General features: G+C 44.6%; 1 protein-coding gene across 1 annotated transcript in view; it reads right to left on the bottom strand.

The window, feature by feature from the left end:
* aff2 (AF4/FMR2 family, member 2) overlaps positions 1 to 16975 on the bottom strand; it is a gene marked incomplete at its 3' end in the record, with an annotated part of 168969 nt that overhangs the window by 38904 nt on the left and 113090 nt on the right. Inside the window, exon 10 of the mRNA XM_084150056.1 lies at positions 13462 to 13499. Within this exon, the coding sequence (XP_084006182.1) occupies positions 13462 to 13499 (38 nt within the window). The remainder of the gene's footprint in view (positions 1 to 13461; positions 13500 to 16975) is intronic.

Genomic DNA, 16975 nt, shown 5'->3' with positions numbered 1-16975 from the left:
CAATCAGGCCTTTATGGTAGAGTGGCCACACGGAAGCCACTCCTCAGTAAAAGGCACATGACAGCCTGCTTGGAGTTTGCCAAAAGGCACCTAAAGAATCTCAGACCATGATAAACAAGATTCTCTGGTCTGATGAAACCAAGATTGAACTCTTTGGCCTGAATGCCAAGCGTCACGTCTGAAGGAAACCTGGCCCCCTCCATACGTGAAGCATTGTGCTGGCAGCATCATGCTGTGGGGATGTTTTTCAGCGGCAGGGACTGGGAGACTAGTCAGGATCGAGGCAAAGATGAACGGAGCGGAGAGATCCTTGATGAAAACCTGTTCCAGAGCGCTCAGTACCTCAGACTGGGGCGACGGCTCACCTTCCAACAGGACAACAACCCTAAGCACACAGCCAAGACAACGCAGGAGTGGCTTCGGGACAAGTCTCTGAATGTCCTTGTGTGGCCCAGCCAGAGCCCAGACTTGTACCCGATCTAACATCTCTGGACTGAAAATAGCTGTGCAGCAACGCTCCCCATCCAACCTGACAGAGCTTGAGAGGATCTGCAGAGAAGAAAGGGAGAAACTCCCCAAATACAGGTGTGCCAAGCTTGTAGCGTCATACCCAAGAAGACTCGATGCTGTAATCACTGCCAAAGGTGCTTCAACAAAGTACTGAATAACGGGTCTGAATACTTATGTAAATGTAATATTTCAGTTTCCTATTTTTCATAAATTAGAAAAAAATTATAGAAACCTGTTTTTGCTTTGTCATCATGAGGTATTGTGTGTAGATTGATTATGGGGGGAAAAAACAATTTAATCAATTTTAGAATAAGGCTGTAACGTAACAAAATGTGGAAAAGGTCCAGGGTTCTGAATACTTTCCGAAGGCATTGTATTTCAGCCCTAGGCTTTAATTCAATCAAAACCGCAATGTGGAAAAAATAATAATGCTACTGTAAAGTGAAAATACACTTTTTATTGAGATGAGTTTTGCTTGGCTCCACCCAGTTAACGTTGTCTAATTAATAACATTATTGAAACATGCATTTTCATTGAGCAGAAACAGTGCTCTAGTATTCACACAGAGCAGATTTCCTGAAATGTTTTAATTCTGGCTCCTTGCCATTCATCTTTTGTTTTACTTCCAATGGATGTCAAAATGTTTGTCTACTACATTGTCTTTGTACTACAAAAAAGCCACAGAACTGGCCATTTCTGGAGCCTTTTGATATGAAAAGGGTATTTCGTAATTTTATCAGTAACACAATGAACATTGTTAGGGATGACCGACTTCGATAATGACACAATACTGATATGATACGTATAGTCACATTGTGAGGCGGAGAAAGATGAGTAATGATAGCAGAGAAAACAGAGCCTTGCAGAAAGATAGAAAAAAAATCATATTTTTCTCTCACTGCTTTTCTGTGCTCCCTGCCTGAGGAGGCGGTGATGGATTTGCTGCTTGACTGGTCACACAGATTGGTGCCGGCGATGGCTGGGGCCCTGCCGCCCAGCTAGACTCAATACACACATTTTCTCACCTTCAGAACATTTACTTTCAAGCCCTCCGATTTGGGGCGAGGCAATTTCCAAAGATTCTAATAGGATCCATAAATAAACAGCCCCATCTCTAAGACCAATCCAAACCCGACACAGAATGAAATGAACCAATCAATGAGGTGTAATATGGACACCGCCACCTCAATTGTTTACTGTGTTGTCGATATTATAGTTGCCGCCGACAGCCAAATGGCTATTATCAAGGGTCATACAGATTTAGCTGGGGTTCGAGACTATGACAGATTCATGGTATTTATACTGAACATAAATATAAATGCAACATGTAAAGTGTTGGTCCCATGTTTCATGAGCTGAAATAAAAGAGCCCAGAAATGTTATATACGCACAAAAAGCTTATTTCATGGAAATGTTGTGCACCAATTTGTTTACATCCCTGTTAGTGAGCATTTCTCCTTGCCAAGATAATCCATCCATCTGACAGGAGTGGCATATCAAAAAGCTGATTAAACAGCATGATCATTACACAGGTGTACCTTTGTGCTGGGGACAGTAAAAGGCCACTCTAAAATGTACAGTTTTTTCACACAACACAATGCCACAGATGTCTCAAGTTTTGAGGGAGCATGCAATTAGCATGCTGACTGCAGGAATGTCCACCAGAGCTGTTGCCAGAGAATTTAATGTTCATTTCTCTACCATAAGCCGCTTCCAACGTTGTTTTAGAGAATTTGGCAGTACGTCCAACCGGCTTCACAACCGCAGACCACGTGTAACCACGCAAGCCCAGGACCTCCACATCCGGCTTCTTCACCTGTGGGATTGTCTGAGACCAGCCACCCGGACAGCTGATGAAACTGAGGAGTATTTCTGTCTGTAATAAAGCCCTTTTGTGGGGAAAACTCATTCTGTTTGGCTGGCCCTGGCTCCCCATTGGGTGGGCCTGGCTCCCAAGTGGGTGGGCCTATGCCCTCCCAGGCCAACCCATGGCTACGCCCCTGCCCAGTCATGTGAAATCGATACATTAGGGCCTAATTTACATATTTCAATTGACTGATTTCTGTATATATGAACTGTAACTCAGTAAAATCGTTGAAATTGTTGCATGTTGCGTTTATATTTTTGTTCATTATAGATGTTATCTGGCACAGACCTAGAGAACAAACTGGATGTGTTGCTGACCTTCATGACACACAAGATATGCTAATGACACAAAGCCCAGAACGTCCAGCATTAGAAGAACTGTTCAGAAGGCTAAAGTATTGCAAGTGAAGGCAAGTAGGATCTGAACAACAGAAGAAAAAAAACACAAATAAACCTTTTGTGTCCTTAAGCAAAACAGGCCTCTAAATCAAACAGACAACTATTGAGTGTTGTGGGTATTTTTTAAATGCATTTTCTGCACATTTCCTGGTGCCCACATTTATCAGAGGCAGGCTAGCACTAGTTGTGAATGTATCTCATTGGTTACAGCATGGTGGGACCACAGTCAATATGGATATCTGGATGGAACCAGCCCTGATCCTATATTGGACTGTCCTATTCCCAATCAGGGGAGGTGACTGGCTGATAGATTCCAAAGGCTATTACTTGTGCATATACATAGTTTAAACATAGAACTACAGGTCCGAAACAAAGCACCTGAATACATATATTTCCCCCCTTTCATTAGCCCTAATCAAAGTTCCAGTTATATATCGACTTGAGATAAATGAGGTGTACAGAATTATACCTGCACTATTAAAGGAGGTTCCCCTTCCTGGTGTATTTACACTGTAAACAGGGCAGGGTTATGCATCACGCTGCAGGTTTGAATCGCTGCTAATTCTTCCTCACCAGATGTCAATAGCACTTCCACACGATAATATTTATCAGTGTGTGGCCTTTCGCCAAAAGCTAATCACGTTTACAGAGTCCTGTCGCATACGTCTTAATAAGTGAGACGCAGCTTTTAACAATGCATGGTGATATGTCACATATGGTGATGTAAATGTCTGTGCTGGCTGCTTTCAATGACCCCCCAGGGAGAGAGAGAGAGGGGTCTATACTCTCTGGAGCCTGTGTCTAGTGTCTCCTGTCTCCTACACTCTGTACTGCTGAGAGTAGTGACCTGACATTAGGGCCTGTATTCACTAAGTATCTCAGAGTGTTGATCTAGAATCAGGTCCCACCTGTCCATATAATCTTATTAATTGTGATCTAAAAGGCAAAACTGATCCTAGATCAGCATTCCTACTCTGAGACATTTATTAATATGGGCCCAGGGGTCCCTAGAGATCACCACCCACATGTGTGGCCATGGCCAAGCCAGCTGGTCCACCCTGAGAGCTGGCACAGCCACTATGGGTGGCATACAGAAAGGAGCCCTCAGCCCAGGACTCATCTGTGGGCAAGATTTTAATGGGCAAATTCCCCGGCTGGGGCAGTGCCCCCCTGTGCCCCCTGGCAACGGGGCAAGGAACCGTATGGCAGTGGAGCACAATGGAAGTCTTGTCAGATAGCACAGCAACAACAACAACAATAGTATAAATAGTTTTCCCTAAAGCAGCTGCCAAAAAGGCTTTCCCAAAATATAGCCACAGTCATTCAGTGTTTTCAGAGCGAGAGATAAGTATTTGAACTGCATGGCTATTAAAGTATGTATCTATTCAAAACACTCCACTTTGATGTCACACATTGAAACATCAACATCTTTACATCTGTGTCAATATGGAGAAGGCAGGCTACGTTCACAAACACTGAATAAAGAGGAGAGGGAGAACAGAGTATGTGAGTAAAGTTACCATATTTTCCTCCCAGCATGTGACATCTGCATCAGAGCTACACCAGAAATCAATGTTCATCAGCTCGTCACAAGCCTCTAACCACCACCACCACTACAACCCCACTATCAATATACGGGCTGAGGAAAATATTGCCATGCTTGTTCCCCTTGGTGGGGGCCTGGATACTCTCATGAATGTTAACCTACCTCCCTCCATGCAACCCCAAGACAAGCCACTGAAAAACTCCTAAACCTAAACTGAACCCACTGGGCTGTGGTCAATAATAAGTACACTGCTCAGATCTGAATGAATAAAATAATCTTATTAAATACTTTTTTCTTTACATAGTTGAATGTGCTAACAACAAAATCACACAAAAATTAAAATGGAAATCAAATGTATCAACCCATGGAGGTCTGGATTTGGAGTCACCCTCAAAATTAAAGTGGAAAACCACACTACAGGCTGATCCAACTTTGATGTAATGTCCTTAAAACAAGTCAAAATGAGGCTCAGTAGTGTGTGTGGCCTCCACGTGCCTGTATGACCTCCCTACAACGCCTGGGCATGCTCCTGATGAGGTGGAGGATGGTCTCCTGAGGGATCTCCTCCCAGACCTGGACTAAAGCATCCACCAACTCCTGGACAGTCTGTGGTGCAACGTGGCGTTGGTGGATGGAGCAAGACATGATGTCCCAGATGTGCTCAATTGGATTCAGGTCTGGGGAACGGGCGGGCCAGTCCATAGCATCAATGCCTTCCTCTTGCAGGAACTGCTGACACACTCCAGCCACATGAGGTCTAGCATTGTCTTGCATTAGGAGGAACCCAGGGCCAACCGCACCAGCATATGGTCTCACAAGGGGTCTGAGGATCTCATCTCGGTACCTAATGGCTGTCAGGCTACCTCTGGCGAGCACATGGAGGGCTGTGCGGCCCCCCAATGAAATGCCACCCCACACCATGACTGACCCACCGCCAAACCGGTCATGCTGGAGGATGTTGCAGGCAGCAGAACGTTCTAAACGGCGTCTCCAGACTCTGTCACGTCTGTCACATGTGCTCAGTGTGAACCTGCTTTCATCTGTGAAGAGCACAGGGCGCCAGTGGCGAATTTGCCAATCTTGGTGTTCTCTGGCAAATGCCAAACGTCCTGCACGGTGTTGGGCTGTAAGCACAACCCCCACCTGTGGACGTCAGGCCCTCATACCACCCTCATGGAGTCTGTTTCTGACCGTTTGAGCAGACACATGCACATTTGTGGCCTGCTGGAGGTCATTTTGCAGGGCTCTGGCAGTGCTCCTCCTGTTCCTCCTTGCACAAAGATGGAGGTAGCAGTCCTGCTACTGGGTTGTTGCCCTCCTACGGCCTCCTCCACGTCTCCTGATGTACTGGCCTGTCTCCTGGTAGCGCCTCCATGCTCTGGACACTACGCTGACAGACACAGCAAACCTTCTTGCCACAGCTCGCATTGATGTGCCATCCTGGATGAGCTGCACTACCTGAGCCACTTGTGTGGGTTGTAGACTCCGTCTCATGCTACCACTAGAGTGAAAGCACCGCCAGCATTCAAAAGTGACCAAAACATCAGCCAGGAAGCATAGGAACTGAGAAGTGGTCTGTGGTCACCACCTGCAAAACCAGTCCTTTATTGGGGGTGTCTTGCTAATTGCCTATAATTTCCACCTGTTGTCTATTCCATTTGCACAACAGCATGTGAAATGTATTGTCAATCAGTGTTGCTTCCTAAGTGGACAGTTTGATTTCACAGAAGTGTGATTGACTTGGAGTTACATTGTGTTGTTTAAGTGTTCCCTTTATTTTTCTGAGCAGTGTATATCAAAAAAGACATAAAACACAGTTCAAATTTAGGGAAGGAGGCTGGGGTTTGGATTCAAACCTGGGTTAGGGTAAGGGGTAGGGTTTGGGTTAGGTATTTCTCAATATGGTGGAGAGAGGAATGTATTGGTAGTGTATTGCTTATTCTATTGTTTTCTTCAGTGATGGTTTGTCTTTTGCTTTGTGAATGTATTTCTGTCCCAACAGGTCCAGGTGCTCGTTGATTGATTTCAGACCAGAGATTTCGTGAAAGTAGGTTTCAGGGATGTATTTAGGGAGGCGGTAGGCTGCTCTTATTGCTGTTTTCTGGATTATTTGTAGCTTGTGTTTCTGTTGTGTTGATGTGGTTATCCAGGCCGGGAGGAGTATTCGAAGACAGGCCTGATGTAGCTTTGGTACACTTTCAATACAGTTGTTGGCGCTGCTCCGGTACTCCTCCCCCACAGGGCTTTCAGGTGGTTGATTATTTTCCCCTCAACTGTTTCAATGTTTGCAATGCGGGTTGTCCACTTCATGTCATGCTGGAATGCGACCCCCCAGGAATTTAGCTGTCTTCTCAATCTTCAGATGTTGTCCATACAGTGTCAGTGTGAGTGGCAATTTAGAATTTTTATTGTTTATTTTACTAAAGAAGACATATTGTGTTGTTGTTGGGTCTAGTTAGATACGCAACATTTTGGGCCACTTTTCAATTTCGTCTATACAGGTCTGGAGCTTCTTAGCTGCTTTTTGTGGGTGCATGGATGATGATCCAAGATGGCATAGCAGTGCGTTCGTGTATTATGTTGTGTCCTCGTGTAAATAGCCTTTATTTTTTTATTTTTTTTGGTATTTTTTCGTATATATTTCTCTATCTCACTTTCCATCCTTAACTAAATATACTTTCCTGCAACTCGCTTCACCCAATGTGGAACAGATTCTATTATTTCTTCATACCTTTTATCAAGAACACACGGCTGAAACTAGCCAGCTAGCCAGCTAACTAGCTACTTGCTATTAGCTATTGCTATTAGCCACCGTTAGCGGTCTTCACCACTGTCCGTGACCTGCACTACCTACCAGCCAGCTCTAGCCTGGACAATTATCGGCCAGTCTGCACAGCGTGTTATTGACCCAGAGCATTTAGGATTTTCTGCCGGAATCACTGAATCACTGGACCTTAACACCGGATCATCACAACTAGCTAGCTGCAACTGAATGGATGTTGTTGTTGGCTAATCACCACTAATCACCACTTGTCCCAAAGCTAGTACCAGTTAGCCTTGAGCTAGCCTCGAGCCAGGCCCATCCCATCCACCTCTCTGTCAACCGGTCGGGACCTCCTAGTGTCGACACGGAGCCCCGCCGATCCATCACGACTGGTCTGCCGACGTAATCGTCTGATGTGGTTTCAACAGGCTTCCCGTTGCGACGACCATGAAGATCCATCTGCTAGCACCGGCCCGCTAGCACGCGCAATCAACAGCCGTGCCTCCTGCTTGCCTGTGCTGTAGCAGCCTACGAACTGCTCCCGTACTTACCTATTGCTGTTCACTGGACCTTATGATCACTCAGCTACACATCTGATGTCCGCTGGACTGTTCCTTTACACCGTACCCCATCCTGTTTATCTGTTTAGCCTCAGCCCAAACTTTCGTCGCCATTACCAGTTGTTGTCTTAGCCCTCTCGAATAACACCTGTGACTGCTTTATGCCTCTCTCCCATGTCAATATGCCTAGTCTATTGCTGTTTGGGTTAGTTGTTATTGTACTATTTCACTGTAAAGCCCCCAGTCCCGCTCAACCTGCCTCAGATAGCTTCTTTGTCCCACCCCCCATACACGCGGAGACCAGCTCAATCGGTACCTCCAGTGATGCTATCTCTTTCAATGTTACCCAATGCTTAGGTGTACCTCCACTGTACTCATATCCTTCCATATCCTTGTCTGTACATAATGCCCTGAATCTATTCTACAACGCCCGGAAATCTGCCCTGTTTATTCTCTGTACCCAACGCACTAGAAAACCAGTTCTTAAAGCCTTTAGCCGTATACTTATTATATTCCTACTCTGTTCCTCTGGTGATGTAGAGGTTAACCCAGGCCCTGTAGCCCCCAGTATCACTCCTACTCCCCAGACGCTATCATTTGTTGACTTCTGTAACCGTAAAAGCCTTGGTTTCTTGCATGTTAACATCAGAAGGCTCCTCCCCAAGTTTGAGTTATTTACTGCGTTAGCACACTCTGCCAACCCTGATGTTCTAGCAGTGTCTGAAACCTGGCTTCAGAAATGTCCATCCCCAACTACAACATTTTCCGTCTAGATAGAACTGCCAAAGGGGGCGTAGTTGCAATCTACTGTAGAGATAGCCTGCAGAGCTCTATCATACTATCCAGTTCTGTGCCCAAACAGTTTGAGCTTCTACTTCTAAAAATCCACCTTTCCAGAAATAAGTCTCACTGTTGCCACTTGCTACAGACCCCCCTCAGCCCCCAGTTGTGCCATGGACACCATATGTGAATTGCTTGCCCCTCATCTATCCTCAGAGTTTGTACTGCTTGGTGACCTAAACTGGGATATGCTTAACACCCCGGCCGTCCTACAATCTAAACTAGATGCCCTCAATCTCACACAAATTATCAAGGAACCTACCAGGTACAACCCTAAATTCGTAAACATGGGCACCCTCATAGATATCATCCTGACTCATTTACCCTCTAAATACACCTCCGCTGTCTTCAACCAGCATCTCAGCGATCACTTGCCTGCATCCGTAATGGGTCCGCGGTCAAACGACCACCCCTCATCACTGTCAAACGCTCCCTAAAACACTTCAGCAAGCAGGCCTTTCTAATTGACCTGGCCCGGGTATCCTGGATGGATTATGACCTCATTCCGTCAGTAGAGGATGCCTGGATGTTCTTCAAAAGTGCTTTCCTCTCCATCTTAAATAAGCATGCCCCATTCAAAAAATTCAGAACTAAGAACAGATATAGCCCCTGGTTCACCCCAGACTTGACTGCCCTTGACCAGCTCAAAAACATCCTGTGGCGTACTGCATTAGCATCGAAAAGCCCCCGCGATATGCAACTTTTCAGGGAAGTCAGGAACCAATATACACAATCAGTTAGGAAAGCAAAGGCTAGCTTTTTCAAACAGAAATGTGCATTCTGTAGCACTAACTCCAAAATTTTTTGGGACAATGTAAAGTCCATAGAGAATAAAAGCACCTCCTCCCAGCTACCCACTGCACTAAGGCTAGGAAACACTGTCACCACCGATAAATCTACGATAATCGAGAATTTCAATAAGCATTTTGCTACGGCTGGCCATGCTTTCCACCTGGCTACTCCTACCCAGGCCACCAGCTCTGCACCCTCCGCTGCAACTTGCCCATGCCCCCCCGCTTCTCCTTCACCCAAATTCAAATAGCTGATGTCCTGAAAGAGCTGCAAAATCAAGACCCCTACAAATCAGCTGGGCTAGACAATCTGGACCCTTTCTTTCTAAAATTAGCTGCCGAAATTGTCGCAACCCCTATTACTAGCCTGTTCAACCTCTCTTTCGTATCGTCTGAGATCCCCAGAGAATGGAAAGCTGCCGCGGTCATCGCCCTCTTCAAAGGGGGTGACACTATAGATCCAAACTGTTACAGACCTATATCCATCCTACCCCGCCTTTCGAAAGTATTTGAAAGCCAAGTTAACAAACAGATCACCGACCACTGCGAATCCTACCGTACCTTCTCCGCTATGCAATCTGGTTTCCGAGCTGGTCATGGGTGCACCTCAGCCACGCTCAAGGTCCTAAACGATATAATAACCGCGATTGATAAAAGACAGTACTGTGCAGCCGTCTTCATCGACCTGGCCAAGGCTTTTGACTCTGTCAATCACCGCATTCTTATTGGCAGACTAAATAGCCTTGGTTTCTCAAATGACTGCCTCGCCTCGTTCACCAACTACTTTTCAGATAGAGTTCAATGTGTCAAATCAGAGGGCCTGTTGTCTGGACCTCTGGCAGTCTCTATGGGGGTGCCACAGGGTTCAATTCTAGGGCAGACTCTATTCTCTGTGTATATCAATGATGTCGCTCTTGCTGCTGGTGACTCTTAGATCCACCTCTACGCAGACAACACCATTTTATATACATCTGGCCCTTCATTGGACACTGTTAACAAACCTCCAAACGAGCTTCAATGCCATACAACACTCCTTCCGTGGCCTCCAACTGCTCTTAAACGCTAGTAAAACTAAATGCTGCTTGCACCCGCCTGCCCGACTAGAATCACTACTCTCGGCAGGACTGACTTAGAATATGTGGACAACTACAAATACCTAGGTGTCTGGTTAGACCGTAAACTCTCCTTCCAGACTCACATTAAGCATCTCCATTCAAAAGTTACATCTAGAATTGGCTTTCTGTTTCGCAACAAAGCCTCCTTCACTCATGCTGCTAAACATGCCCTTGTAAAACTGACTATCCTACCGATCCTTGACTTCGCCGATGTCATTTACAAAATAGCTTCCAACACTCAACTCAGCAAATTGGATGTAGTCTATCACAGTGCCATCCGTTGTGTCACCAAACCCCCATATACTACCCACCATTGTGACCTGTACACTCTCGTTGGCTGGCCCTCACTACATATTCGTCACCAAACCCACTGGCTCCAGGTCATCTATAAATCACTTCTAGGCAAATCCCCACCTTATCTTAGCTCATTGGTCACCATAGCAACACCCACCCATAGTATGCGCTCCGGCAGGTATATCTCACTAGTCATCCCCAAAGCCAACACCTCCTTTGGTCACCATTCCTTCCAGTTCTCTGCTGCAAATGACTGGAACGAACTACAAAAATCTCTGAAGCTGGAGACACTTATCTCCCTCATTAACTTTAAGCATCAGTTGTCAGAGCAGCTTACCGATCACTGTACCTGTACACAGCCCATCTGTAATTAGCCCACCCAACTACCTCATCCCCATATTGTTATTTACATTGTTATTTATTTTGCTAATTTGCACCCCAGTATCTCTATTTGCACATCATCTTCTGCACATCTATCACTCCAGTGTAATTATTTTGCACTATGGCCTATTTATTGATTTACCTCCATAACTTACTACATTTGCACACACTGTAATATAGATTTTCTATTGTGTTATTGACTGTACGTTTTTGTTTATTCCATATGTAACTCTGTGTTGTTGTTGTTTTTATCACACTGCTTTGCTTTATCTTGGCCAGGTCGCAGTTGTAAATGAGAACTTGTTCTCAACTGGCTTACCTGGTTAAAAAAATTCCCAACTGTAGGGGGAGTGTAATAAATATCAGAGATGTAGATTAAAAACAGGAGTAGGCAGGACGGCAGCTTGTAGGACCCTGAGCCTCAGGTCTGAAGGGCGTGAAGAATAATGAACCAACCTTGATGTTTATTTTCCGCTGTGTAAGGAAGCTCTGGATTTTTGTTTTTGTTTTAATAAAGGCCTTCTCTATGTCAAAAAACACGGCAAGGATTTTTATTTTTTGTTATCTCTTAAAATGCTTTCTGAGAGTCTTAACATTTTCTGAGTGGTTGATCTCCCTTTTCTAAAACCGACCTGATTAATGATTTTCTGTTCCCTGAGAGCTGTTATAAGGTAGTAGGGGGCTGAACAGTGATTGGGGATTGTATGAACATGATGTAGTGGGGGTTTATAAGTGGTCATGGGGGGCTACTACATGGTACTAAGGGGCTGTGTGTGGTAGGGGGAGCTGTGTGTGGTAGGGGGAGCTGTGTGCGGTAGGGGGAGCAGTGTGCGGTAGGGGGAGCTGTCTGCGGTAGGGGGAGCTGTGTGCGGTAGGGGGAGCTGTGTGTGGTAGGGGGAGCAGTGTGTGGTAGGGGGAGCTGTGTGCGGTAGGGGGAGCTGTCTGCGGTAGGGGGAGCTGTGTGTGGTAGGGGGAGCTGTGTGTGGTAGGGGGAGCTGTGTGCGGTAGGGGGAGCTGTCTGCGGTAGGGGGAGCTGTGTGTGGTAGGGGGAGCTGTCTGCGGTAGGGGGAGCTGTGTGTGGTAGGGGGAGCTGTGTGTGGTAGGGGGAGCAGTGTGTGGTAGGGGGAGCTGTGTGTGGTAGGGGGAGCTGTGTGTGGTAGGGGGAGCTGTGTGCGGTAGGGGGAGCTGTGTGTGGTAGGGGGAGCTGTGTGTGGTAGGGGGAGCAGTGTGTGGTAGGGGGAGCTGTCTGCGGTAGGGGGAGCAGTGTGCGGTAGGGGGAGCTGTGTGTGGTAGGGGGAGCTGTGTGCGGTAGGGGGAGCAGTGTGCGGTAGGGGGAGCTGTGTGTGGTAGGGGGAGCTGTGTGTGGTAGGGGGAGCTGTCTGCGATAGGGGGAGCTGTGTGCGGTAGGGGGAGCTGTCTGCGGTAGGGGGAGCTGTGTGTGGTAGGGGGAGCAGTGTGCGGTAGGGGGAGCTGTGTGTGGTAGGGGGAGCTGTCTGCGGTAGGGGGAGCTGTGTGTGGTACTTGGAGACGGTGTGTTGTACTAGTAGGGGGCTGTGTGAGCTAGCTTGTGTGAGAGGAATGAGTGTGTGTGAGCGCACATGAGTGTGTGTATGGTGTTCCGGGGGGGCATGGCCGGGGGAGTGCTCGCAGCATCTCCAGTCCCAGAGTCCCTTTTTGAGAAAGAGCTGCAGGCCATGTTTCACTCTGCCTTTCTTAAATGAGCCCATTCACACAGCAGCCATAATACTCCCATGATTAGAGATGATAGAACACCCATACATCTACTGCGAAATGCATATTAATGCACTCATACTGGCGCGCCCAGGAAAGGTGTCTACTCTACCTGCGACGCTCTGCTCCACACAGGGGAGAATAACTGCTTCAGGACTGAGGGTCATATAATATCTAAACCTATAAAATAAAATGCTGACAGTATTTAAATTTAGTACATCCTCTGTGCTCCTTTTTTTTTTTACACAATTATTATTTATGAACAACAGCCACATATTCTTGGATCACATCCCATAGTTGTGTGTGTATACAGCGGGCAATTATACATTTCTATACTTAGCCCATGCCTGTTTCTCTCTGTAGTAATGTCATTATGCTGAAAATATACATCTTCACGCACTCCAAATCATGTATTTTCACAATTACAACACACCAGAGAAAGATACATGTAATTAAACTATACGGAGCAATGGTCTGAGACAATCACAGCTTGTTTGCAATGACAGAAGTGTGATATAAACAGTCACTGATTACAGATATGTGTTCAGAACTGATCATTTGCAACCGCTTATGCAAAGAACAGGATGTCATCCAATACAATACAATATGCTTCACAGAGACACTTCAACACAAAACCGCCAGTTCAACATGATCTGGCACTTACCTGAGAGGTGTACTTCTGGGCTTGGGCTTCTCTGCTGCCTGTGAACACAATGACACAACAGAGACAGAGTCCTGTTAGTTGCTGTACAGTTCAGAACATGCAGTATGTGATGGATAGTGATACCCATCTCTCTGTACCACTAAGACATCAGCACAAATAGCCCTGAACTGGGGGATTGATAAAAGGATGGATGAATCATGGCCCTGGATGAAAGTATGCAGCTTCATGATGACTACAGATAGGCACTCAAACATGCACTTTCCTCTTCGTCTGTTTCGTCTGTTCATACCCGTTCCCTTTGAATGGAGGAATTTGAATTATTAAAAGAAGCTGTGAGGCGTCCACAGCTCGATCAATGCTGGCTGGAGGCAAAAACAACTGTGTGATTTCTTAGGACTGGGGAGTTTTAGAGAACTACTTAGGCCTGTTACGGTCACTGCATTACCGCCACACCGGCGGTCACGAGTCATGACCGCAGTCAAATTCCATGTGACCGTTTAGTCACGGTAACTGGGCTTCTCCAAGCTCTGATGCTGCTGATGTTCATTAGTAGCCTACCAAACTTGCTAACTGCCTGGTACACATAACTCTATTGTCCCTCTAACCACTCTGACATCAATGCAAATGTTTTCGAAAATCAAACCAAACATTTCTATAGGCTATGCAATTGTGTGAGAAAACAGAGATTTGATGGCCTCTATTAAAAAGAGGAGGATACCATCAGCTTTCTACAGGCTCACAATATTTATTTCTCAACATTCCTAATATTAAGCACATTTCTTCACTTTACAACAGGAGTATAGCCAACCTGGCTGGCATGAAAATGAACCACGGGAAAAGCATAATCTATTCGCTATTTAATGTTTAGATGACATGTATTTTTTCCCATGCCCCTGTTCTGAGACAGGTGCATGATAATGGTCCATTCTACATCAAAACTAATTTCACATTCACTACCGGTCAAAAGCTTTAGAACACCTACTCATTCAAGGGTTTTTATTTATTTTTTACTGTTTTCTACATTGTAGAATAATAGTGAAGACATCAAAACTATGAAATAACACATGGAATCAGTGTTAAACGAATCAAATGAGAGAATGCCAAGAGTGTGCAAAGCTGTCATCAAGGCAAAGGGTGGCTATTTGAAAGATCTCAAATGTAAAATATATTTTGATTTGTTTAACACTTGTTTGGTTGCTATATGATTCCATATGTGTTATTTCACTGTTTTGATATCTTTACTATTATTCTACAATGTAGAAAATAGTAAAAATAAAGAAAAACCCTTGAATGAGTAGGTTTGTCCAAACTTTTGACTGGTACTGTATGTAAAGACAAGATTAAATCCAGAATAGTCTGATGGGTGACAATATTAGCCTATCACTTGTGAATGATGCCCAGCCGTTGTGCAGTACGGCAAGAAACAGCGGATGCCTTTTTTTTGCTGCTTTTTCAAATCATAGTTGCACACTTCATGTAGCCTAGCCCATAGGCCTAAATGTTTTGATAAGGTTTGTATCACAACTAAAGTGGCCAAATAACTTTTTTTAATTAAGCACATGAATCTGCTTTACAACCAGTGTAGAGCCTAACTGGCATACATAGGTGGCACTTGAGTTTCAAATGCACCTTTATGTTAAAGCATTGCATGCATAATCACATTTGCGGTCACTTTTGAGATTGGTGTTTTCCCGCAATTGATTGGATTTTGGAACATTTGCACTTATAGCCTAATGCTGTGTGGGCATTGCTGTGCTTAAAATGTGAAGAAATATGCAAATAGTTTATCAACATTTTAAGCCAAACGTTCTGATCTGTTGCATCAGCCTCATTGTTTAAAAAAAATGTTTTGATGCGAGTGGTTGTATTAATTTGGGATCTATCACATCCCACAACTATCCCAGACTATGTCTGGAATATTTATTTCAAGTTGACCATTAGAATAGGTCAACTTTTGTACTATGGGGGATAGTAGATTGACATAGGCTAGTGCTTTTGTTGTTCGGTAGGCCTACTTATCTTGTTGGCTGATGAAAAATAAATGTGGACAGTTCTTCTAACATCTTCAATATGTGTCTCGTAATTCGATAACAAGGACGGGTGCAGTTGCATCCCCGATGTGTCTGTCTTCACTAGTAGCGTACTTCGGAGCTGAGATGCCTGTGGGAAGGACACGATCACGTGATGGGCATTGGCTAATAAGAATTAAGATATCTGAGAGAGCCATGTGAGTAAGAGGAGCATGCAGCCGGGTGAAGGGAATTATTTTATTCAGCCCAAGGGCACAACAGATTATTTTAGGGGGCATTACCGCCACACAGGGTGGATGCTGCCGGGAAATTTGAGGTATTATCAAGTGCTTGTCAAATTGTGAATGAGTGACTGATGAAGTGTGTGCAGCCTGTGCAAGAAACAAAGCAGAGCTCATGCCTTTCATGCGACTTTTTTCAAAACATCATTGGAGTCGCATCATGCAGCCTTAGAATGTATAAAAAAATCTAAACATACAGTATAGCCCAACATTTGTATCACAACTAAAGTGGCATAAATAACTTAAATTAAGCATATAGGAGGACCTGTTTCTTTGTTAACCGCTCAACAAAGAATAGCCACATCCTTTCTATTTTATCCAGCAGCGTTCAATTGTATTTTTCATACTATAAAATAATAAAAAATAATGCCACGGAATTCTAAGCACATCTTGTCTGCTAAATGAACTAGGGTAGCCTACAGCCATATGGCATAGACAGATCAGGGCCTAACAAGGACAACTCAGAGTATACTATTCTGTTCTTCTGAAATAGACTACATTTTCTTCATATTATGTTTCTTTAGACCTATCTAAAATAAATAATGGATTTTTTGTGATGGTGTAGGCTATATAATATAAATGGATTTATTAGACTTTTTTAAATATAGATGTTCCAAACGTCTGCATCAGTGGCTTGTAGGCTATGTGTGGAAGCCAGGAGATGCTAAATGTGTTTATGTTAATTAACGGTCAATTACCGTGAGACTGTCAGTTATTTGCTTGACAATCACCGGTTGACAAAATGTCATGACCACCACAGCCCTACACCTGCTACAGTAGCAGAGAGGCTTTGCATCGAATCAGCATTTCCACATTTAAAGTAGGCTACATGTCCACGTAGATTTAATACCTGTTCCATAATACATTAGTAGGAAAGGTCTTGATTTAAACCTATATCACTGATACCTGACACTGATTTGAAGCACAGACAGGTGACAGAAATTTAATACTATGAGGATTGTTTGTCCATCCCCCCTCCCCTATTTCCCAAATGTATTCCCTATACAGTGAGGGAAAAAAGTATTTGATCCCCTGCTGATTTTGTACGTTTGCCCACTGACGAAGAAATGATCAGTCTATAATTTTTAATGGTAGGTTTATTTGAACAGTGAGAGACAGAATAACTACAACAAAAAATCCAGAAAAAACGCATGTCAAAAATGTTATAAATTGATTTGCATTTTAATGAGGGAAATAAGTTTT

The sequence above is a fragment of the Coregonus lavaretus genome (genome assembly GCF_964263955.1).
Source record: "Coregonus lavaretus genome assembly, chromosome: 32".
In the NCBI taxonomy this organism is placed as follows: Eukaryota; Metazoa; Chordata; class Actinopteri; order Salmoniformes; family Salmonidae; genus Coregonus; species Coregonus lavaretus.
Note: the sequence above shows the minus strand (reverse complement) of the source record. Positions and strands in the feature narration are given on the sequence as shown.